Source organism: Chroicocephalus ridibundus, unplaced genomic scaffold (assembly GCF_963924245.1).
Source record: "Chroicocephalus ridibundus unplaced genomic scaffold, bChrRid1.1 SCAFFOLD_692, whole genome shotgun sequence".
Lineage (NCBI taxonomy): Eukaryota > Metazoa > Chordata > Aves > Charadriiformes > Laridae > Chroicocephalus > Chroicocephalus ridibundus.
Window position 1 is genome coordinate 1,822 of NW_026961758.1, and position 22,024 is coordinate 23,845.

A 22,024-nucleotide genomic window follows, 5' to 3' on the forward strand; every position below is an offset into this window, starting at 1 on the left:
GTCCTTGGGGCTATGGGCAGGATGGGTGTCTATGGGCAGGGGGGTGTCCGTGGGGCTATGGGGGTAGGATGGGTCTCTGTGGGGCAGGGTGGGTGTCCATGGGGCAGGGTGGGTGCCCGTGGGGCTATGGGGTAGGATGGGTCTCTGTGGGGCAGGGTGGGTGTCTATGGGGCAGGGGGGGTCCCCATGGGGTTATGGGGCAGGGCAGGTGTCTATGGGCAGGGTGGGTCCCCGTGGGGCTATGGGGCAGGGAGGGTCCCGTGGGGCAGGGGGCGTGTCCGTGGGGCTATGGGGCAGAGGGGGTCCCCATGGGGTTATGGGGCAGGGCAGGTGTCTATGGGGCAGGGTGGGTCCCTGTGGGGCTATGGGGCAGGGGGGTCCCCGTGGGGCTATGGGGCAGAGGGGGTCCCCATGGGGTTATGGGCAGGGTGAGTGTCAGTGGGGCAGGCTGGGTGTCTGTGGGGCTCTGGGGCAGGGCGGGTGTCCATGGGGCGGGGGGTGTCTGTGGGGCAGGGCGGTGCCGAGCCCCCCCGCAGAGCCGGTGCCCCCCAGGCGGTGGGGGTCGGGCGGCCGCGGAGGCCGAAGGAGGAGCCGGGCCGGGACCCACCGGGGCCGGTACGTGGCAGGGGGGCGGGGGGGGAGTTGGGGGGCAGGGGCTGGGCTGGGGGGGGGACATTTGGGGGGCTGGGGGGGACCTGGGGGGCACACGGGGGGGGGGACGGGGACCTGGGGGATCCTGGGGGGGGCACACGGGGGGGCTGGGGGGGGTCCTAGGGGGGCACAAGGGGGGGTTGGGGGGGGACACGGGGGGCTGAGTGGGTCCTAGGGGGGCACACGGCGGGGGGGGACATGGGGGGCCATGGGGGGGGTCCTAGGGGGGGTCCTGGGGGGCTGGGGGGGTCCTAGGGGGGCACACGGGGGGGCTGGGGGGGTCCTGGGGGGGGTCCTGGGGGGCTGGGGGGGTCCTAGGGGGGCACACGAGGGAGGGGGGGGACATGGGGGGCCATGGGGGGGGTCCTGGGGGGGTCCTAGGGGGGGTCCTGGGGGGCTGGGGGGGTCCTAGGGGGGCACACGGGGGGCCATGGGGGGGGTCCTAGGGGGGTCCTGGGGGGCTGGGGGGGTCCTAGGGGGGCACACGGGGGGCCATGGGGGGGGTCCTAGGGGGGGTCCTGGGGGCTGGGGGGGTCTAGGGGGGCACACGGGGGGGCTGGGGGGGTCCTGGGGGGGGTCCTGGGGGGCTGGGGAGGTCCTAGGGGGGCACACGGGGGGGGCTGGGGGAGGACATGAGGGGCTGGGGGGGGTCATATGGGGGGCACACGGGGGGCTGAGGGGTCCTGGGGGGGTCCTGGGGGGCTGGGGGGGTCCTAGGGGGGCACACGAGGGGGGGGGGACATGGGGGCCATGGGGGGGTCCTAGGGGGGGTCCTGGGGGACTGGGGGGGTCCTAGGGGGGCACACGGGGGGGCTGGGGGGGTCCTGGGGGGGGTCCTGGGGGGCTGGGGTGGTCCTAGGGGGCACACGAGGGGGGGGGGACATGGGGGGGTCATGGGGGGGGTCCTGGGGGGGGGGTCCTGGGGGGCTGGGGAGGTCCTAGGGGGGCACACGGGGGGGCTGGGGGGGGACATGAGGGGCTGGGGGGGGTCATATGGGGGGCACACGGGGGGGCTTGGGGGTCCTGGGGGGAGTCCTGGGGGGGATCTGTGGGGCCGGGGGGGACACAGGTGGGGGTCGCTGTCCCCAGGCCGGGACGGTGTCCCCCCCCCCGTCCCCCCCCCGGAGGCGCCGCAGCCGGAGGAGGAGCCGGAGGGAGCCCCCCCCCCCGCCCCCCCCCCAGCGCCCCCCCCCGCCCGCGGGGCCCCTCCCCCGGCACCACCCCCCAGGTGAGGACCTGGCCCCCCACCCCCCCCCCCCGCCCCACGGCCCCCCCCGTGTCCCCGTGTCCCCACATCCCACCTGCGTGTCCCCACGGCCCCATGGGGGGCCCAGCGGGTCCCCGGGTCCCCGTGTCCCTGCGTCCCCCCATGTCCATGTCCCTGCGTCCCCGTGTCCCTGCCGTCCCCATGTCCCCCCCGTCCCCATGTCCCCCCATGTCCCCCCTGTCCCCATGTCCCTGTGTCCCCATGTCCCCCCATGTCCCCATGTCCCCCCCTGTCCCCATGTCCCCGTGTCCCCATGTCCCTGTGTCCCCATGTCCCCCCATGTCCCCATGTCCCCCCCTGTCCCCATGTCCCCGTGTCCCCATGTCCCTGTGTCCCCATGTCCCCCTGCATCTCCATGTCCCTGCGTCCCCACGTCCCCCCCGTCCCCATGTCCCTGCGTCCCCATGTCCACCCATGTCCCCCCCTGTCCCCATGTCCCCATGTCCCCCCCTGTCCCCATGACCCCCTGTCCCCTGCGTCCCCACGTCCCCCCCTGTCCCCATGTCCCCGTGTCCCCATGTCCCCGTGTCCCCATGGCAGGCGGTGGGGCAGGGGGTGGCCCGGCTGGTCCCCACGTCCCCATGTCCCCCGGTCCCTTCAGCCCCATGTCCCCATGCCACGTCCCCATGGGCCTCTGTCCCCATGTCCCCATGTCCCCATGTCCCCACAGGCCCATGTCCCCCTGTCCCGCATCCCATGGCCCGTGTCCCCCTGTCCCCGCATCCCCGTGTCCCCGTGTCCCCATGTCCCCCTGTCCCTGTGTCCCCCTGTCCCCACGTCCCCCTGTCCCCAGCCCGCGGCCATGTCCCCCTCTCCCCCTCTCCCCATGTCCCCCCTGTCCCCGTGTCCCCGTGTCCCCCCGTCCCCAGCCCCCGGCCGTGTCTGTCCCCGCAGCGGGTGGCCCGCGAGGCGGTGGCCGGGGGCTGGTGGCCCGGGGGCTGGTGGCGGTGGCCCGGGGGAACGCGCTGGCCCTGGGGGAGCTGCGGGCGCAGGCGGCGGCGCTGGGACAGCGGCTGGAGCGGCTGCAGGGGCACCCGGGCGGCCATTGGGGTCAGCGGGGACAGGGGACAGGGGGACAGGGGGGACATGGGGACATGGGGACAAGGGGACAGGGGGACACGGGGGACAAGGGGACAGGGGGGACAAGGGGACAAGGGGACAGGGGGGACATGGAGACAGGGGGGACAAGGGGACAAGGGGACAGGGGGGACATGGGGACAGGGGGGACTGCACTGCCACCCGGGGCGGCCATTGGGGTCAGCGGGGACAGGGGATGAGGGGACATGGGGACAGGGGGGACACGGGGGACAAGGGGACAGAGGGGGACAAGGGGACAAGGGGACAGGGGGGACATGGGGACGGGGGGACAAGGGGACATGGGACAGGGGGGGACATGGGATGGGGGGACAGTGGGGACATGGGGATGGGGGGGACATGGGGACAGGGGGGACAAGGGGACAAGGGGACAGGGGGACATGGGGACAGGGGGGACATGGGGACAAGGGGACAGGGGGGGACATGGGGATGGGGGGGACTGCGCTGCCACTGAGAGCGGCCATCGGGGTCAGTGGGGACAAGGGGACAGGGGGGACACACGGGGACAGGGGGACATGGGGACAGGGGCGCTGGGGGCCAGCGTGGGGGTGCTGGGGGTGGGTGTGGGGTGCTGTGGGGTCGGTGTGGGTCGGCAGCGGTGGGTCCAGCAGGGTGGTGGGGGGTCCTTGGAGGACGGTGAGTCGGGGTGGGTCAGTGTGGGGGTGCCGTGGGTCAGTGTGGGGCGCTGTGGGGTGCTGTGGGGTGCCGTGGGTCGGCAGCGGTGGGTCCGGCAGGGCGGTGGGGGTCCCTGGGGGTGGGTGTGGGGTGCTGTGGGTCGGCAGCGGTGGGTCCGGCAGGGCGGTGGGGGTCCCTGGGGTGGGTGTGGGGTGCTGTGGGTCGGCAGCGGTGGGTCCGGCAGGGCGGTGGGGGTCCCTGGGAGTGGGTGTGGGGTGCCGTGGGTGGGTGTGGGGCGCCGTGGGTCAGCAGTGGTGGGTCCAGCAGGGCGGTGGGCATCCCTGGGGGTGGGTGTGCGGTGCCATGGGTGGGTGTGGGGCGCTGTGGGGCACCGTGGGTCGGCAGCAGTGGGTCCGGCAGAGCGCTGTGGGTCCTGGGGGTGGGTGTGGGGTGCCGTGGGTGGGTGTGGGGCGCTGTGGGGTGCTGTGGGTCGGCAGCGGTGGGTCCGGCAGGGCGCGGGGCGGCGCAGCTGCGGCTGGGGCAGGCGCAGCGGCAGCGGGAGGGCGCCCGCAGGGACCTGGCCCGGGTGACGCGTGCCCTGGCCACCGCCAGCGCCGGCCTCCAGCAGCTGGGCACCCGCCTGCGGCACCTGGGGCTGGTGAGCCGGGGGGCCCACGCGTGGGTCCCCGTGGGGCGGGAGGCCTGGGTTCCTGTGGGGCGGGAGGCTGGGTGTCTGTGGGGCAGGACATGTGGGTCCCCGTGGGGTGGGAGGCCTGGGTTCCTGTGGGGCGGGAGGCCTGGGTGTCTGTGGGGCGGGACGTGTGGGTCCCCGTGGGGCGGGAGGGCTGGGTGTCTGTGGGGCAGGAGGCCTGGGTTCCTATGGGGCAGGACATGTGGGTCCCTGTGGGGTGGGAGGACTGGGTGTCTGTGGGGCAAAACATGTGGGGCACTGTGGGGCAGGAGGGGGGACGCATGGGTTGCTATGGGGGGATGTGTGGGTTGCTGTGGGGGGTCCTGTGGGTCACCATGGGGTGGGAGGGGCGGATGCTTGGGTCGCTCTGGGGGGAGCCATGGGTCGCTGTGGGGCGGGAGGGGGGGATATGTGGGTCACTGTGGGGCAGGAGGGGGGGATATGTGGGTTGCTCTGGGGGGAGCCGTGGGTCACCATGGGGCGGGAGGGGGGGATGCGTGGGTCACTCTGGGGGAGCCGTGGGGCGCCGTGGGGCGGGAGGGGGGGGATACGTGGGTCGCTCTGGGGGGAGCCGTGGGTCACCATGGGGCGGGAGGGGGGGATGCGTGGGTCACTCTGGGGGGAGCCGTGGGGCACCGTGGGGCGGGAGGGGGGGATGCGTGGGTCGCTCTGGGGGGAGCCGTGGGGCGCCGTGGGGCGGGAGGGGGGGGATACGTGGGTCGCTCTGGGGGGAGCCGTGGGTCACCATGGGGCGGGAGGGGGGGATGCGTGGGTCACTCTGGGGGGAGCCGTGGGGCGCCGTGGGGCGGGAGGGGGGGATGCGTGGGTCGCTCTGGGGGAGCCGTGGGGCGCCGTGGGGCGGGAGGTGCGTGGCGGTGCCTCAGTGTCCCCGCAGGAGGAGGGGGGGCCGCTCCCCCCGGGCCCCCCCCCGGCGCTGCCCCAGCTGCTGGCGCAGGCCCGGGCCGGGCTGGCGGCGCTGCAGGGGGGGATGGGGGCGCTCCCCCCGGCCCAGCGCCCCCCCCCCCAGCGCCCCCCAGCAGGTGGGCACGGGGGGGGGGGGGGGCAGGGGGGGGCTTGTTGGGGGGTTCTGGGGGATGGGGGGGGGCTTGAGGTGTCTGGGGGGGGCCCTGACCCCCATTGGGGGGGGGGGTCTGGGGGCCCCTGGGGTGCTTGGGGGGGTCTGGGGGGGGGCCCTGACCCCACTGGGGGGGCCCAGACCAATGGGGGGGGGGGTCTGGGGGGGGGCCCCTGAGCCGGTTTTGGGGGGTGTTGACCCCAGCTGGGGGGGTTGGGGGGGGGGCCCTGAGCCCCTCTGAGCCATCCCGGGGGGGGCCCTGAGCTGACGGGGGGGGGGCCCTGACCTATTGCGGGGGGTGTCCGTCCCCCCCCCCCCCCGCCCCCCCCCAGCTGAGCCGCTGCTGCCCCACGGCCGCCCCCCCCCGGAGGATGCTGCAGCCCCTCCCCCCAGCTCCGACGGTGAGGGGGGGCGGGGGGGTCTCTGGGGGGACTTGGGGGGCTGGGGGGGATTGGGGGGGGCTATGGGGGGCTGGGGGGGTCTTTGGGGAGGCTACAGAGGGACTTGGGGGGCTATGGGGGGTCTTTGGAGGGGCTGGGGGGGGGTTTGGGGGGGCTATGGGGGGACGTGGGGGGGCTATGGGGGGGGACTTGGTGGTTCTTTGGGGGGGCTGTGGGGCACTATGTGGGGCTGGGGGGGGGCGGGTGTGTTCTTTGGGGGGGGGCTGTGGGGCACTATGTGGGGCTGGGGGGGGGCGGTGTGTCCTTTGGGGGGGGGCTGTGGGGTGCTATGTGGGGGCGGTGTGTTCTTTGGGGGGGGGCTTGTGGGGCGCTATGTGGGGCTGGGGGGAGCCGTGTGTTCCTTTGGGGGGGGCTGTGGGGCGCTATGTGGGGCTGGGGGGGGGCGCGTGTTCTTCGGGGGGGGCGCTGTGGGGCGCTGTGGGCTGAGGCGGGGGCGTGTGTCGTGTCCCCCCCCCCTCCAGAGGACGCCCCCGCCCCCCCCGGCGGGGGCCCCCCCGTCCCGCGCCGCCATCAAGCGCCAGTCGCGGCTCATCCTGGAGGGGCGCCGGGGGGGGCGGGGGGGACGCGGGGCCCCCCCCTGAGCCCAGTGCCCCCCCCCGAGCCCAGTATCCCCCAGTGTCTCCCAGTATCCCCCAGTTGCTCCCAGTGTCCCCCAGTTCCACCCCAGTGCCCCCCCCAGTTGCCCCCAGTATCCCCCAGTGCCCCCCCAGTTGCCCCCAGTGCCCCCCCAGTTGCTCCCAGTATCCCCCAGTGCCCCCCAGTATCCCCCAGTGTCCCCCCCATGTCTCCCAGTTGCTCCCAGTATCCCCCAGTGTCCCCCCAGTTGTCCCCAGTGCCCCCCCAGTTGCTCCCAGTATCCCCCAGTGCCCCCCAGTATCCCCCAGTGTCCCCCCCGTGTCTCCCAGTTGCTCCCAGTATCCCCCAGTGCCCCCCCCGTGTCTCCCAGTTGCTCCCAGCCCCTAGTTGCTCCCAGTATCCCCCAGTGCCCCCCCAGTATCCCCCAGTGTCCCCCCCATGTCTCCCAGTTGCTCCCAGTATCCCCCAGTGCCCCCCCAGTATCCCCCAGTGTCCCCCCATGTCTCCCAGTTGCTCCCAGTATCCCCCAGTGCCCCCCAGTATCCCCCAGTGTCCCCCCCATGTCTCCCAGTTGCTCCCAGTATCCCCCAGTGCCCCCCCCGTGTCTCCCAGTTGCTCCCAGTATCCCCCAGTGTCCCCCCAGTTGCCCCCAGTGCCCCCCTAGTTGCTCCCAGTATCCCCAGTGCCCCCCCAGTATCCCCCAGTGTCCCCCCCATGTCTCCCAGTTGCTCCCAGTATCCCCCAGTGCCCCCCCCGTGTCTCCAGTTGCTCCCAGTATCCCCCAGCGTCCCCCCAGTTGCCCCCAGTGCCCCCCCAGTTGCTCCCAGTATCCCCCAGTGCCCCCCAGTATCCCCAGTGTCCCCCCCATGTCTCCCAGTTGCTCCCAGTATCCCCCAGTGCCCCCCCCGTGTCTCCCAGTTGCTCCCAGTATCCCCCAGTCCCCCATTAAAGCCCTCCCCTCCCCCCCCCCGCCTGTGCCTGGTCTCTGGGGGTCGCGGGGGGGGGAGGGGAGGGGGGGGCGTGTCCCCGCGAGGCCCCGGGCGGCCCCTCCCCCCCCCCCGCCCCCCCCCGCGGCGTTATCGGCCCCCCCCAGGCCGGGGGGAGGGGCCGGGCCTTATCGGCGGGGGGGGGCGGGGGGGGGCAGAGCGCCATGGCGGGGCCCGGGCTGCTGCTGGCGCTGGGGGGGCTCCTGGGCAGCGCCCGCGGGGGGGCGGGGGGCTTCGACCTGGAAGGTACCGGGGGGGGGACGCTCGGGGGGTGGGGGGGCGGGGGGCGCTCGTGCAACGGGGGGGGCGCTCGTGCAAGGGGGTGTGTGCAAGGGGGGGGCTCATGTGGGGACTTGTGCAAGGGGGGGTGCGCAAAGGGGGGGCACTTGTGCGAGGGGGTGCAAATGGGGAAGGGGCGAAAAGGGGGCTCGTGGGGGGCGCTCGTGCAAGGGGGGGGTGTGCAAGGGGGGGTCTCATGTGGAGACTTGTGCAAGGGGGGGCGCTTGTGCAAGGGGGGCTGGGGGGCTTGTGCGAGGGGGGGTGGAAAGAAGGGGGCGCTTGTGCAAAGGGGGGGCGCTTGTGCAAGGGGGAGGGGGGCACTTGTGCAAGGGGGGTGGAAGGGGGGGTTCACGGGGGGGTGCTTGTGCAAGGGGGTGGTGCGCAAAGGGGGGGGCCCTTGTGCAAGGGGGGTTGCGCAAAGGGGAGGCGCTTGTGCAAGGGGGGGTGCAAATGGGGGAGGGGGCAAAAAGGGGGCTCATGGGGGGGCGCTTGTGCAAGGGGGGGTGCAAAGTGGGGGGCGCTTGTGCAAGGGGGGTGGAAGGGGGGGCCCGTGGGGGGGCGCTTGTGCAAGGGGGGGATGTGCAAAGGGGGGGCGCTCGTGCAAGGCGGAGGGGGGCACTTGTGCAAGGGGGGTGGAAGGGGGGGTTCGTGGGGGGGCACTTGTGCAAGGGGGGGTTGCGCAAAGCGGGGGGGCGTTTGTGCAAGGGGGGTTGCAAAGGGGGGAGGGGGCGAAAAGGGGGCTCGTGGGGGGCGCTTGTGCAAGGGGGGGGTGTGCGTGGGGGGGGCGCTCGTGCAAGGCGGAGGGGGGGCGCTCGTGCAAGGGGGGTGGAAGGGGAGGTTCGCGGGGGGGGGGCCGCTTGTGCAAGGGGGGGTTGCAAAGGGGGGGAGGGGGCGAAAAGGGGGCTCGTGGGGGGGCGCTTGTGCAAGGGGGGGGTGCGCAAAGTTGGGGGGGGGGGGGGGGCTTTGCGGGGGGTGGGGGGTCGTGCAAAAGGCCGGAGGGAGCAGTGGGGAGGGGGGGGGTGTGTGGGGGGGGGGGAGGGCGGGCTCTGACCCCTGACCCCTGACCCCTGCCCCCTGCCGCAGTGGGGGCGCTGCTGGCGGCGGAGCCCCGGGAGCCCAAGTGCTTCTCGCGGCGCCTGCACGACCTGACCTGCTTCTGGGAGCGCCCCGGGGAGCCCGACCCCCGGCCCTTCCGCCTGCTCTACCGCCTGGAGTGCGTGACCCCCGACCCCCGACCCCCGACCCCTCACCCCTCCGCCCCCCAGGCCCTGCCGTGGTCCCCACCCCCCTCTGACCCCGCTGCCGCCCCCCTCACCCTGGCACCCCCGACTCCACCCCCCCCCCCCGGTGCCCCCTGCCCTGGGTGACCTTTGACCCCTGACCCCGACGCCCACCCCACCCCGGGCATGAGCCCTGGCACCCCTCAACCCCACCCCCGACCCCCTGGGCCCAGCCATGACCCCTGACCCCTGACCCCAGGCGTGACCCCTGGCAGTGCTGACCCCTGTCTCCCCCTGACCCCATGACCCCTGACCCCTCCCTCAGGCAGGACCCCGGCAGAGCTGCCCCCATGACCCCCCCTGACCCCCCCATGACCCCTGACCCCCACCCCCTGCCCCCCCCCAGGCCGGGGCCCTGGCAGAGCTGCCCCCTGTCTCCCTGTGACCCCTGACCCCCCATGACCCCCCCTGACCCCCACCCCCTGCCCCCCCCCAGGCCAGAGCCCTGGCAGAGCTGCCCCTGTCTCCCTGTGACCCTTGACCCCCCCGACCCCCCCTGGCCCCTGACCCCCCTGCCCCCCCCTGCCCCCCCCGACCCCTGACCCCCCCCAGGCCGGAGCCCTGGCAGAGCTGCCCCCTGTCTCCCTGTGACCCCTGACCCCCCATGACCCCCCATGACCCCTGACCCCCACCCCATGCCCCCCCCCAGGCCGGAGCCCTGGCAGAGCTGCCCCCTGTCTCCCCGTGACCCCTGACCCCCCCGACACCCCCTGACCCCTGACCCCTGACCTGTGCCCCCAGGCTGGGGCCCTGGCAGAGCTGCCCCCTGTCTCCCCGTGACCCCTGACCCCCCTGACCCCCCCTGACCCCCCTGCCCCCTGCCCCCCCCAGGCTGGGGCCCTGGCGGAGCTGCCCCCTGTCTCCCCGTGACCCCTGACCCCCCTGACCCCCCCTGACCCCCCCTGACCCCTGACCCGTGCCCCCAGGCCGGAGCCCTGGCAGAGCTGCCCGCTGCGGGCGCAGGCGCTGCCCGGGAACCGCTCGCGGTTCTGGTGCTCGCTGCCGCCCCCCGCCCTCGTGGCCTTCGTCCCGCTGGAGCTGCGGGTGGTGCCGCACCCCCCCCCCCGCCCCCCCCGCGCCCTCCCCCGCCCCGCTCCTGCAACGCACCCTCTTCATCGACCAAGTCGGTACGGCGGGGGGGCACCGATGGGGGGGGCCTTGGGGTGGGCTGGCGGTGAGGGGGAACAGCAATGGGGGAGCACCGGGGAGGGGACACCGATGGGGGGGACACTGATGGGGGGGGTCTGGGGGGGGCCGGAGGTCAGGGGGGACGTGGGGGACAGGGGTCGGGGGGGGACAGGAGGGACTTGGAGGCCGGGGTGGGGGGGACACAGTGATGGGGGGGCACGGAGGGGACAGGAGGGACCCGGGGGACAGAGGGGACACTGATGGGGGGGCCAGGAGGACCCGGGGGGGCCACCGATGGGGTGGCCTTGGGGGGGGTCAGGGGTCAAGGAGGTCCCGGGGGGGGGCCCTGGGGCTCAGGGGGACACACAAATGGTTGGCGGGGGGGCAGGTGGCGGGGGGGGGACCGGGGGGGACCGGGGGGGACCCAGAGGATCGGGGTGGGGGGGGAAGGGGACCCAGGCACTTGGGGGGGGGGGTGCTGAGGAGCCCCCTGGGTGCCGGGCCCCCCCTCACGCCCGTGTCTCCCCCCCCCCCCCCGCCCAGTGCTTCTGGGCCCCCCCGAGAACGTGTCGGTGGGGCCTGGGGGGGCGCGGGGGGAGGTGTGTGTGCGCTGGCAGCCCCCCCCCAGCCCCTACCTGGAGTCCAGCCTGGTCTATGAGCTGGCCCTGCGCGCCCCGGGGCTGCCCCCCCGCACGGTGCGTCCTGGGGGGGGGGAATGGGGGGGGCCGGGGGGGTCCCGGTACACGGGGGCGGGGGAGCCCCCCCGGGTGATGGAGCCCTGGGGATCCGGGGGGTCCCGGGGGGTGGGTGCCTCTCGGGGGGGGGATGGGGGGCGGCGGGTCGCGGGAGGGATTCGTGGGGGATCCAATGGGGGGGGGGGATTTTAGTGGGCCCCGGGATGGGGGAGGTCCAGTGGGGATCCATTGGGGGGGGGGGGGTGTGATGGATCCAGTGGGTCCCTGGGGGGGGGCCCAGTGGGTCTCAGGGGGGTGGGGAGGGATCCCTGCGGGGGGGGGATTCGATGGGTCCCGGGGGGGTGAGGAGGGATCCGGGGGGTCCCGGGGGGGTGGGGAGGGATCCGGGGAGGGAGGGGGGTCCGGTGGGTGCCGGGCGTGGAGGGGGGGGGATGCGGTGGGTCCCGGGGGGGTGGGATCCAGAGGGTCCGGGGGGGATGCGGTGGGTCCGGGGGACACAGAGGGTGGGGGGCGGGGCGGGGGGGGATCCGTGTGTGCCGGCGCTGATCCCCCCCCCCGGCGCAGGTGGGGGTCCCGGCGGGGCGGCGGGAGCAGCGGGTGGGCGCCCTGCGCGGCAGCACCCGGTACAGCGTCCGCGCCCGCGCCCGCCCCGACGGGCTCAGCTACGGCGGGTTCTGGAGCCCCTGGTCCCCCCCCGCCAGCGCCGTCACCCCCCCGGGTGAGCGGGGACACGGGGGGGACAAGGGGATGGGGGGGGCTTGGGGACACGGGGGGATGGGGGGGGGACGCACGGCTGTCACCCCCCTGGGTGAGCGGGGACATGGGGGGGACACGGGGATGGGGGGGCTTGGGGACACGGGGGTGACAGTTGTGTGTCCCCCCCAGTGAGCGGGGACACGGGGATGGGGGGACTTGGGGACACGGGGGGGATGTGGGGGGGGGGACGTGAGTGGGGATACAGGGGGATCGGGGGGCAGGGGGACGGGGGGGACAGGGGAGGATGGGGGGGACACAAGGGGACACGGTGTGGGGCAGGGACACAGGGAAAGGGGGGACACGGCTGTCCCCCCCCCAAGGTGAGTGGGGACACGGGGGACAGGGGGAGATGGGGGGGGGGACTTGGGGACCCGGGGGGGACCCGGGGAAGGGGGACACACAGCCGTGACCCCCCCAATGAGCGGGGACAGGGGGAGATGGGGGGGGGACGACTTGGGGGGACACAGGGAAGGGGGGACACAGCTGCGACCCCCCCTGCAAGTGAGTGGGGACACAGGGGACAGGGGGAGGTGGGGGGACTTGGGGAGGACTGGGGTGGGGGGGGACACCGCCCTCCCCCTCATCGGAGGGGGCTGGATGGGGGGGTGGGGCGGTGTGTCCCCCCCCCGGGACCCTGCACTGACACCCCCACCCCCCCCCCCCCGGTGTCCCCAGACGTGGACCCGGTGACGCTGGGACTGTCCTGCCTGCTGGCCCTGCTGCTGCTGGGGCTGGGGCTGCTGGGGCTGCTGGGACACCGCAGGTAACTGGGGGGGGGGGACGGGGGGGGGACACACACGGTGGGGGGCGGGGGGGCCCTGGGGCCAGGCGGGGACTGACGCCGGGCCGTGCAGGGCGCTGCGGGAGAAGCTGTGGCCGCCGGTGCCGGGCCCCGAGCGGGAGTTCGAGGGGCTCTTCAGCGCCTACGGGGGCAACTTCCAGGTGGGGGGGCCCGGGGGGGGGGCGTTGTGGGGCCCATAGTAAGGGTGGACATGGCGGGGGGGGGGGGGCCTGAACTAATCGGGGTGGCTCGGGGCGGTCGGGGGGTGGAACGGGGGATGACACGGTGTGTTATTGTAGACCCTACCCTAATGGGGGTGTTGGGGGGGGGGGGGAATAGGGGTCCTGCCCCAATACTGGGGGGGGGGAGAGGGCGGGGGGGTGCCCCAAACGTCGGTGGGGGGGGGGAGGGGGTTACACGAATGGGGGGGGATTGGGGCGGCTTTGGGGGAGGGTTACCCCACATAGGGGGGTGTCTGGGGGGGGTGTGTTACCCCACGGGGGGGGGGGTGTTTTGGGGGTGCCTGGGGTGGGTTACCCCACGGGGGGGGTGTTTTGGGGGTGCCTGGGGGGGCTACCCCATGGGGGGGGAGGGTTTGGGGGTGTCTGGGGGGGTTTCCCCACAGGGGGGAAGGGTTTGGGGGGGCTTTTGGCAACGTTACCCCAAATAGGGGGGTGTTTGGGGGGTCCTTAGGGGAGGGGGGGGGGACTGGGCGGGTTGTTACCCCAGTGGGGGGGGTTTGGGGGTGTCCGGGGGGGGGGTGTCCCCCACGGGGAGGGTTTTTGGGGGGGTATTTTGGGGTTTCCCCCCAGGGGGGTGCCTGACCCTGTGTGTGTGTGTCCGTCCCCCCCCCCAGCTCTGGCTGTGCCAGGGGGTGGGGGCTCCCTGGGCCCCCCCCGGGGGTGTCGCCGAGGCCGAGGAGCTGCCCAGCACCGTGGAGGAGGTGGGGTCCCCCCCGGGCAAGGGCCCCCCCTCCGAGGAGCCCCCCCCGGCCCCCACCGCCCCCCCCGCCGGCCCCTCGCCCGCCTCCAGCTTCGAGTACACCCTCTTCGACCCCGGCTCGGCCCTGCTCTGCCCCCGGGCGCCCCCCCCGGGGGACCCCCCCGGCACCCCCCCCGCCCAACGGGCCCTACGCCAACCTGGCCCCCCAGAAAGGGCCCCCCCCCGATGCTGACACCCCCAAATGGGCCCCCCCCGCTGACGGGGACCCCCCCGGGCTGGGCCCCCCCCGCCCCAGCCCCCCCCTACGTGCTCTGCTCCTAAGGGGCGGGGGGGGCCTGGGGACACACCCACGGCGGGGACAGGGGGGCGCGGGGGGGGGATGTGGGACACCCCGAGGGAGGGGACGCAACACAGTGACGTCACATGGAGACGCCGCGACACCACGATGGAGGAGACGTGTCACAATGATGTCACACGGAGACGCCGTGACACCGCGACAGAGGGGACGCGTCACAGTGACATCACACGGAGACGCCGTGACATCACCATGGAGGGGACGCATCACAGTGACGTCACACGGGGATGCCGTGACATCACGACGGAGGGGACGCGTCACAGTGACGTCACACGGAGACGCCATGACACGATGGGCAGGACGCATCACACTGATGTCACATGGACACGCCGTGACACCACAACGGAGGGAACATCTCATAGCGATGTCACATGGAGACGCCGTGACATCAGGATAGAGGGGCCGCGCCATGTGGCGGTGCCGTGACACCACGATGGAGGGGGCTGCGTCACGCTGACGTCACACAGAGACACAGTGACATCATGACGGAGGGGATATGTCACACCGATGTCACCCTGTGACACAAGGACGCAGAGGGGACACATTGCATTGTGACAGCAACACGGAGGGGACACGTCACACAGACACGCCATGACACCCGAGGGAGGGGACGCGTCACGCTGATGTCACACGGAGACGCCGTGACATCATGAGGGAGGGGCCGTGCCACGTGGCGGTGCTGCGACACCGCGGTGGAGGGGACGTGTCACACCGATGTCACATGGACACACCAGGGCAGGAGGACGCAGAGGGGACACATCACCTTGTGACACAGCAAGACGGCGGGGCCACGTCACACGGACACGCCGTGACACCCGAGGGAGGGGACACGTCACGCTGATGTCACACGGAGACGCCGTGACATCACAACGGAGGGGCCCCATCACACAGGGATGCTGTGACACCACGACAGAGACTTGCGACATCACTCTGATGTCACACGGAGACGCGGCGCTACCGTGACAGAAAGGACACGTCACGCTGATGTCACATGGCCCCCTTGTGACATCACGACGGAGGGGACGCCTCACCTGCGTCACCCTTGTGCCACCTCGCACTGGGACCCTGTGACAGGAGGGGACATGGCGGGGGGGGAATGTGACACGGGGACCGTCCCTGTGGCCGGTGTGTTCCCGGAGGGGGGGGGGGCGGGAACTGAATTTTCTTTGCTTTTAGGTTTGTTTTTTAATTCCGTTTTTTTTTTTTTTTTTTTTTACAATAAAGCAGCGTTGGCTCCGCCCCGACGCCTGGGTCCCTCCCGGCCTGGGGGGGGCTGATAAGGCTTATCGGGGGCCCCCAGGTGCCGGGCGGGTCTATCGGGGGGGGGCACCTGGCGCTGGGGTCCGTGTCACTGTCCATGTCCCCAAGGTCCAGGCCCGGCGTCACCCACGGGGTTGGCGTCACCCCAATGTCCGATGTCCGGGTGACGTCGGGGTCCGTGTCACCGTTGTGTCCGGGACTCCGTGTCACCCCCACACCCTGGGGGGGGAAGGGGGGGGCAGGTGACAGCCGAGCTCAGCCCCAGGCCTCGTCCCCATCGGGCTGGGTGTCCTCATACCCCTCGCTGTCCCCGTCGGGCTGGGCGTCCTCGTCCCCTTCGCTGTCCCCCTCAGCGGGGCCCACCCGGAGCCGCCCCCGGGGCCCGAAGTGGAGGCTCCAGCGGCGGGGGGGAGCCCCGGGGCGGACGAGGCGGGCTCGGAGGCAGGGGTGGACGCCGGGTTGGGGGCGCAGGCGACACTCGGCCGGGAAGTAGCGGCGCAGGACGGGCAGGACCTGGGGGCCGGGGGGCGGCAGGCGCAGAGCGGCCAGGACCTGGGCCGGGGGTCGGGGGGACCCGGGGGCGCGGGCGGCCTCCAGCAGCAGGGCGGCCAGGCGGGCGGAGGCGGCCGGGGCCCCCTCCAGGTACCGTTCCAGCCCGTCCAACAGCAGCAGCCCCGGGGGCCGGGGCCGGGCCCCCACCGCCGCCAGCTCCCGGCCCAGCGCCGCCCGGCTCGGGGGGTACCGGAGCTCCAGCCGCTGGGGATGGGGGAAGAGTCAGGCCACGCCCCCTCCTGACCAAACCACTCCCCCTCCGCGATAGGCCACGCCCCCTCGGCGACTGGCCACGCCCCCACAGCAAACACATGCGCGGCTGGGCATCACCCATGGCCCCGCCCACACGGGGAGCCCCGCCCACACGCGAGCCACGCCGCGCCCCCCCCGCCGCAGGCCACGCCCCCTCACCGCATGCCACGCCCCAAACAGCGCAGCATGCTCGTTTATGGCTCCGCCCCCCCGCCGTAGTCCCCGCCCACATGCATAATGCCCCGGCCATTAGCATAGCACTCGCGGGAAAAGCCACGCCCACTCGCGACAAGCCACGCCCTTCAACAGCCAGGCGTGCTCACCCAGAGCCCCGCCCCTTCACGGTAAGCCACACCCACCGGCGCCAAGCCCCGTCCCTCCATCAAGCCCCGCCCACGGAGCCCCGCGCCCGCCCCAGGCCACGCCCCCAGCAGCGCAGCACGCTCACCCTTAGCCCCGTCGCCGTCGCAGGCCACGCCCCCTCGCGCCAAGCCCCGCCCCTGCGTCCCACCCCGCCCCTCCCGGCGCCCCCTCCCGGCGCCCCCTCACCTGCAGCGCCCGCGGGTCGTTGCCGCCGCCGTCGTCCCCGCCCGGGAGTCGCGGGAGCGCGCTGGGCGCCAAGAAAAGAGCGCGGGGCCCGTCGCCGCCGCCCGCCAGCGCCGCCCGCAGCAGCAGCGAGGTCCGGCCCGAGCCGGCCGGGCCCAGCACCAGCACCGGCACCGGCGCCGCCCCCGCCTCCCCCGCTGTCACGGAGCCTAGCGCCCTCTCCAGCGCCGCCGCCATCGCGGCCCCGGCCGGTCCGCCGCGCGCGCTCCCCGGGAGCCAGCCAATCAGGTGAGCGTCCCTCCGCGCCCCGGCCAATCAGAGGGGAGATTCCCTCAGCGCCGCTCCCGCCCACCGCGGCCGGCGAGCACCTCAGCCAATCAGCGGGGAGATTCCCTCAGCGCCGCTCCCGCCCACCGCGGCCGGCGAGCACCTCAGCCAATCAGCGGGGAGATTCCCTCAGCGCCGCTCCCGCCCACCGCGGCAGCCGATGGGGAGCGCCGGCTCGCCGGGGGCGTGGCGCGACGCCCCCGGCGGCCCCGCCCTCCCCCGGTTCCTATTGGCTGCTCTTGCCGCCAATCCAGCGCCGCCCCGTCTCCTAATGAGATGCAGCGCCCCGCCCCTTTTCCCCGCCCGCCGGCCAATGGGGAAGCGGCGGGCGGGCGGAGCCAGCGGGCGGGGCTGTCAATCAATTCCCAGCCGCTGCCTGGCAACGCGTTGCCATGGCGACGGGATGGACACACACACACACACACACGCACACACACAGACACTTGTGCACACCCCGGTGCAGGTGTTGAACCCCCCCACCACCACCACACACACGCTTGTGCACACTCTTGTGAACACCCTGGTGCACGAGTGGAACCCCCAGCACGCGTGCACGCGCACACACACGCTTGTGCGCTCCCTTGCGCACAGAGTGACCCCACGTGTGCACACTCACGCACAGACACACACACTCGTGCACACCCCGGTGCACGACTGCAACCCTCACGCTTGTGCACACGCTTGTGCACGCCCCAGTGCACCTGCTGACCCCACGTGCACGCACGGATGCACGCGCTGACGCCGTGTGCACGCACACACACTCTCTCTCTCTCGTGCACGTCCTCGTGTGCACACTGACCCCACGTGCGTGCACACACACACACACTTGTGCACACATGGGTGCACGTGCTGATCCCACGTGTGCGCGCACACACACACACATGTGTGTGTGTAGCATCATGATCTGGGCTCCCCTGCAGACCGTCAGGCTGCGCGAGGGGGCGCGCGATGTTGCACGAGGGATCACGAGGATGCACAAGTGCCGCGCAAGGGTGAGTGGGACTCGCACGAGGGTGCGCGAGGGTCAGGCGAGGTCGCACGAGTGTCGCTCGAGGGCCACGTAAGGGCCGTGCGAGGGTGCGTGAGAGCGGGCGAGGGTGGCACGAGGCCTCGCCGGGTGGCACGAGGGCTCACGAGGGCTCACGAGGGCTCACGAGGGCCGGGGCGTCCCCTCGGCTACGCGTATTCTCAAGCAATAACAGCGCGTCCGTATTATCCGCCCGAGAATACCCGTCACCGAAGGGCGCGGGGACCCAGGCGTCCCGGGGGGGGACACAGACGGACCCGGGGGGGGGGGAGGATGACATGGACGGACCCAGGGGTACAGGGGGACCCAGGGGTCCGGGGGTGGGGGGGCTGACCCAGGCGTTAGGGGCGGGGGGGGGGCTGACCCAGGCATTGGGGGGGACGCAGGCGTTCGGACCGAGGGGGGGGACACACACCCAGGCGTCCAGGGGGGACTCAGGGGTATGGGGGGGGGGGGGGGACAGGCGTTTGGGCCGGGGGGGGACCCAGGTGTTAGGGCCGGGGGGGGGGACACCCAGGGGTACAGGGGGACCCAGGCATCCGGGGGGGGGATGGAAGGATGCAGGCGTTCAGAGGGGGACCCAGGGGTACAGGGGGACCCAGGGGTCCGGGGGGGGGACACCCAGGCCTTAGGGACGGGGGGGTACCCAGGGGTACAGGGGGACCCAAGGGTGCGGGGGGGACACGGAAGGACCCAGGCGTCCGGGGGGGGGGGACACCCAGGGGTACAGGGGGACCCAGGGGTCCGGGGGGGGGATGGAAGGACCCAGGGGTTCGGGGGGGGGGACCCAGGGGTACAGGGGGACCCAAGGGTGCGGGGGGGACACGGAAGGACCCAGGCGTCCGGGGGGGGGGGACACCCAGGGGTACAGGGGGACCCAGGGGTCCGGGGGGGACACGGAAGGACCCAGGGGTTCGGGGGGGGGACCCAGGGGTACAGGGGGACCCAGGGGTCCGGGGGGGACACGGAAGGACCCAGGCGTCCGGAGCGGGGGACACCCAGGGGTACAGGGGGACCCGGGCGCCCGGGGCTGCCCCGCCCCTTTCAGCACCGCGGTCAGCTCCCCCCTCCCCCGCCCCGCGCTACGGGGGCTCCCCAGGGGCTCCATAGGGGCTCTATAGGGGTCCTATAGGGGCTCCATAGGGGCTCTATAGGGGCTCCACAAGGGCTCCGCAGGGACTGGCCGGGCCCAGGGCTCTGCCATAGGGTGGGTGGCTCCGCACGGCCCCTTGCAGCCTCATGGCCAGGCCACAGGGCCGCTCCTATAGACCCCGGCCATAGGGTCCCTCCTATATCCCTGGCCATAGGGCCCCTCCTCTAGACCCCGGCCATAGGGCCCCCCCCCCCACCCCCCCCCATATACCCTGGCCATAGGGCCCCCCCCGTGCACCCAGCCATAGGGCCTCCCCTATACACACTGGCCATAGGGGCCCTCCTATACCCCCCGTCCATAGCACTCCCCCCCCCGCCATACCCCCGGCAATAGGGTCCCCCCCCATAGCCCCGGCTACAGGGCCCCCCCCATAGAGCCTCCCCTACATACCCCGGCCGTAGGGCCCCCCCCCGCCATAGCCCCGGCCATAGGGCCCCTCCTATACCCCCCCGTCCATAGTGCCCCCTCCCCATACCCCCCCGCCCATAGGCCCCCCCACATGCCGCCCCCCCCCCCCCTCCCCCCCACTCACCGCCGCCGCCGCCGCCGCCGGAGCCGCCGCCCGCCCCGCCGCAGTCCGAGGGGGCGGGGCCGAGGGGGTGGGACACGCCCACAACAAGCCCCGCCCAATCGCATCCCCGCCCCTTCCCCTGGCCACGCCCCGCCGCAGTCCGGGGGGCGGGGCCTGACCGACCACGCCACGCCCCCGCCCCCCCCCCCACCCCCGGCCGCACCCCCCCCCCATGGGGTACCTATAGGTGCCCTTCCCTCCCTATGGACGGGCACCCCCGGCCCTATAGAGAGAGCCGGGCCCTATAGACATCCCCAGCCCCTATGGGCACCCCACAGCCCCTACAGACACCCCCAGCCCTATAGAGAGCCCCCCAGCCCTATGGACACCCCATAGCCCTATAGACACTCTTGGCCCTGTAGAGAGAGCCAGCCCCTATAGACACCACTGGCCCTATAGAGACCCCCAGCCCCTATAGACACCTCCCCAGCCCTATAGAGAGCCCCCCAGCCCTATGGACACCCCATAGCCCTCTAGGCACCCGCAGCCCTATAGACACCCTTCAGCCCCCATAGATACCACACAGCCCCTATAGGTATCCCCAGCCCTATGGCTACCCCACAGACCTATAGATACACCCTGGCCCTATAGACACCCCCTGGCCCCTATGGATACCTCACTGCTCATAGGGGCACTCCCAGCCCTATGGACACCCCCCAGCCCTATAGATACCTCTCAGCCCCTATAGACAGCCCCCAGCCCCATGGACACCCCACACCCCCTATAGACACCCCCCAGCCCTATAGATACCTCTCGGCCCCTATAGACAGCCCCCAGCCCTATAGACACCCCGCAGCCCTATAGACACCTCTCGACCCCTATAGACAGCCCCCAGCCCCATGGACACCCCACACCCCCTATAGACACCCCGCAGCCCTATAGATACCTCTCGACCCCTATAGACAGCCCCCAGCCCCATGGACACCCCCTAGCCCTATAGACACCTCTCGACCCCTATAGACAGCCCCCAGCCCCATGGACACCCCCCAGCCCTATAGACACCTCTCGACCCCTATAGACAGCCCCCAGCCCCATGGACACCCCACACCCCCTATAGACACCCCGCAGCCCTATAGACATCTCTCGACCCCTATAGACAGCCCCCAGCCCCATGGACACCCCCTAGCCCTATAGACACCTCTCGACCCCTATAGACAGCCCCCAGCCCCATGGACACCCCACACCCCCTATAGACACCCCCAGCCCTATAGACATCTCTCGACCCCTATAGACAGCCCCCACCCCATGGACACCCAACACCCCCTATAGCCCCCCCCTCCAGCCCCCCCCAGCCCTATGGACACCCCTCAGCCCCTATAGCCGCCCCCCCAGCCCCTATAGCCCCCCCCTTATGGACACAGGGATGTCACACGCAGCCACTTTATTACCCTGGGGTACGCCCCCCCCCCCCCTCCCGTCACAGCGTGTCCCCCCCCTCGTGATGTATGTCCCCCCCCCCGCCCCCATGTCCCCCCTTGTCGTCATCCCCCCCCCCGCCTCGTGCCCGTGCTGAGGGGGGGTGTGTGTGACAGCCCTCCCCGCCCCCCCCCCCCCCCGAGGTGTCGGGGTCCCCCGTGGCCCCCCCCGGGGTGGGGGACACTCAGGTGACGGCCGGGAAGTCGGCTCGGCGTGCCTGGGGGGGGGCACAGGGGGGGTCTGGGGGGGGGCACAGCCCTTGGCACCCCCCCCCCAGCACCCCCAGAGTGGCGGGGTGTCCCCACATGCCCCTGGCCACCGTCCCCCCCCCCAAAGCCCCCCCATGGGGCTGGGGTCCCCCCACGGGGCTCAGAACCCCCCCCAGTGCCCCCCCCCCTCCATGGGGTTGGGGTCCCCCCATGCCCACAGGACCCCCCCCCGTGCCCCCCCAATACGTTTGGGGTCCCCCCACGACCCCCCCGACCCCCCCACGGTGCTCAGGACCCCCCCAACGCCCCCTCCCAGTTTTGGGGTGCCCCCCATGACCCCCCCCAGACACCCCCAAGGGGCTCAGGACCACCCCAGTGCCCCCCCCCATGGGGTTGGGGTCTCCCCACGACCCCCCCCAGGAGCACAGGACCCCCCCCCGCCCCCCCAATAGGGTTGTGGTCTCCCCATGGACCCCCCCATGGGGCTCAGGCCCTCCCCCCATGGGGTTGGGGTGTCTCCACGACCCCCCCCCAGAGGTTCAGGACCCCCTAGATGGCCCCCCCCCGGTGTTGGGGCCCCCTCCATGACCACCCCAGGAGCACAGGACCCCCCCCCCGCCCCCCCAATAGGGTTGGAGTCTCCCCATGGACCCCCCCATGGGGCTCAAGACCCCCCCAGTGCCTCCCCCCCCCACCGCCAAGGGTCAGGGTCCTCCCAGCCCCCCCCCATGGCGCTCAGGACCTCCCCCCCCCCTCACCTGGGTCACGCTGATCTCCTCGAGGGGAGGCTGGGGGGGGGGCAGCTCGGGGGGGGCATGTGGGGACCCCCCCCCACCCCCCCTCACCGCCCCCCCCGTGCTCTGGAAGTTCCCCACCACGCAGGTCACCTGGGGGGGGGGACACGACAGCAGGATTTGGAGGGGGGGGGCCTTGGGGTTGGGGGGGGGGGGGGCCTTGGGGGTCCCAAGAAGGTTTTGGGGGTCCTGGGATGTTGGGGGGGCTGGGGGGGGCCCAAGGTGAGGGTTGGGGGGGGGAGCTGGAGGAGTTTGGGGGGCCCAGGAGAGGTTTGGGGACCCCC

At 73.4% G+C, this 22,024-nt stretch overlaps 2 protein-coding genes across 2 annotated transcripts; one reads left to right on the plus strand and one right to left on the minus strand.

The window, feature by feature from the left end:
- Window positions 1-7,543: 7,543 nt before the first annotated feature.
- On the plus strand, window positions 7,544-13,658 carry EPOR (erythropoietin receptor). The gene is made up of 9 exons (XM_063322219.1): window positions 7,544-7,663; window positions 8,780-8,909; window positions 9,529-9,563; window positions 9,903-10,103; window positions 10,648-10,799; window positions 11,364-11,517; window positions 12,231-12,318; window positions 12,410-12,497; window positions 13,193-13,658. Exons 1-9 carry the CDS (start codon window positions 7,582-7,584, stop codon window positions 13,508-13,510), a joined length of 1,248 nt encoding a protein of 415 aa, XP_063178289.1. The 5' UTR covers window positions 7,544-7,581; the 3' UTR covers window positions 13,511-13,658.
- Window positions 13,659-13,974: 316 nt separating this feature from the next.
- On the minus strand, window positions 13,975-16,480 carry SWSAP1 (SWIM-type zinc finger 7 associated protein 1). The gene is made up of 2 exons (XM_063322220.1): window positions 16,247-16,480; window positions 13,975-15,649 (listed from the first exon to the last, which is right to left on the minus strand). Exons 1-2 carry the CDS (start codon window positions 16,478-16,480, stop codon window positions 15,149-15,151), a joined length of 735 nt encoding a protein of 244 aa, XP_063178290.1. The 3' UTR covers window positions 13,975-15,148.
- Between the last annotated feature and the right edge of the window lie 5,544 nt (window positions 16,481-22,024).

What these genes read in the sequence shown, in the direction of transcription:
- EPOR (XM_063322219.1), top strand. Translation starts at nt 7,582, where the DNA reads ATGGCGGGGCCCGGGCTGCTGCTGGCGCTGGGGGGGCTCCTGGGCAGC. An exon ending in GAGCTGCCCCCTGTCTCCCT is followed by an intron (nt 9,564 to 9,902) that starts GTGACCCCTGAC and finishes CCGTGCCCCCAG; the next exon opens with GCCGGAGCCCTGGCAGAGCT. An exon ending in CAGCGCCGTCACCCCCCCGG is followed by an intron (nt 11,518 to 12,230) that starts GTGAGCGGGGAC and finishes CGGTGTCCCCAG; the next exon opens with ACGTGGACCCGGTGACGCTG.
- SWSAP1 (XM_063322220.1), bottom strand. Translation starts at nt 16,480, where the DNA reads ATGGCGGCGGCGCTGGAGAGGGCGCTAGGCTCCGTGACAGCGGGGGAG. An exon ending in ACGACCCGCGGGCGCTGCAG is followed by an intron (nt 15,650 to 16,246) that starts GTGAGGGGGCGC and finishes CCCCATCCCCAG; the next exon opens with CGGCTGGAGCTCCGGTACCC.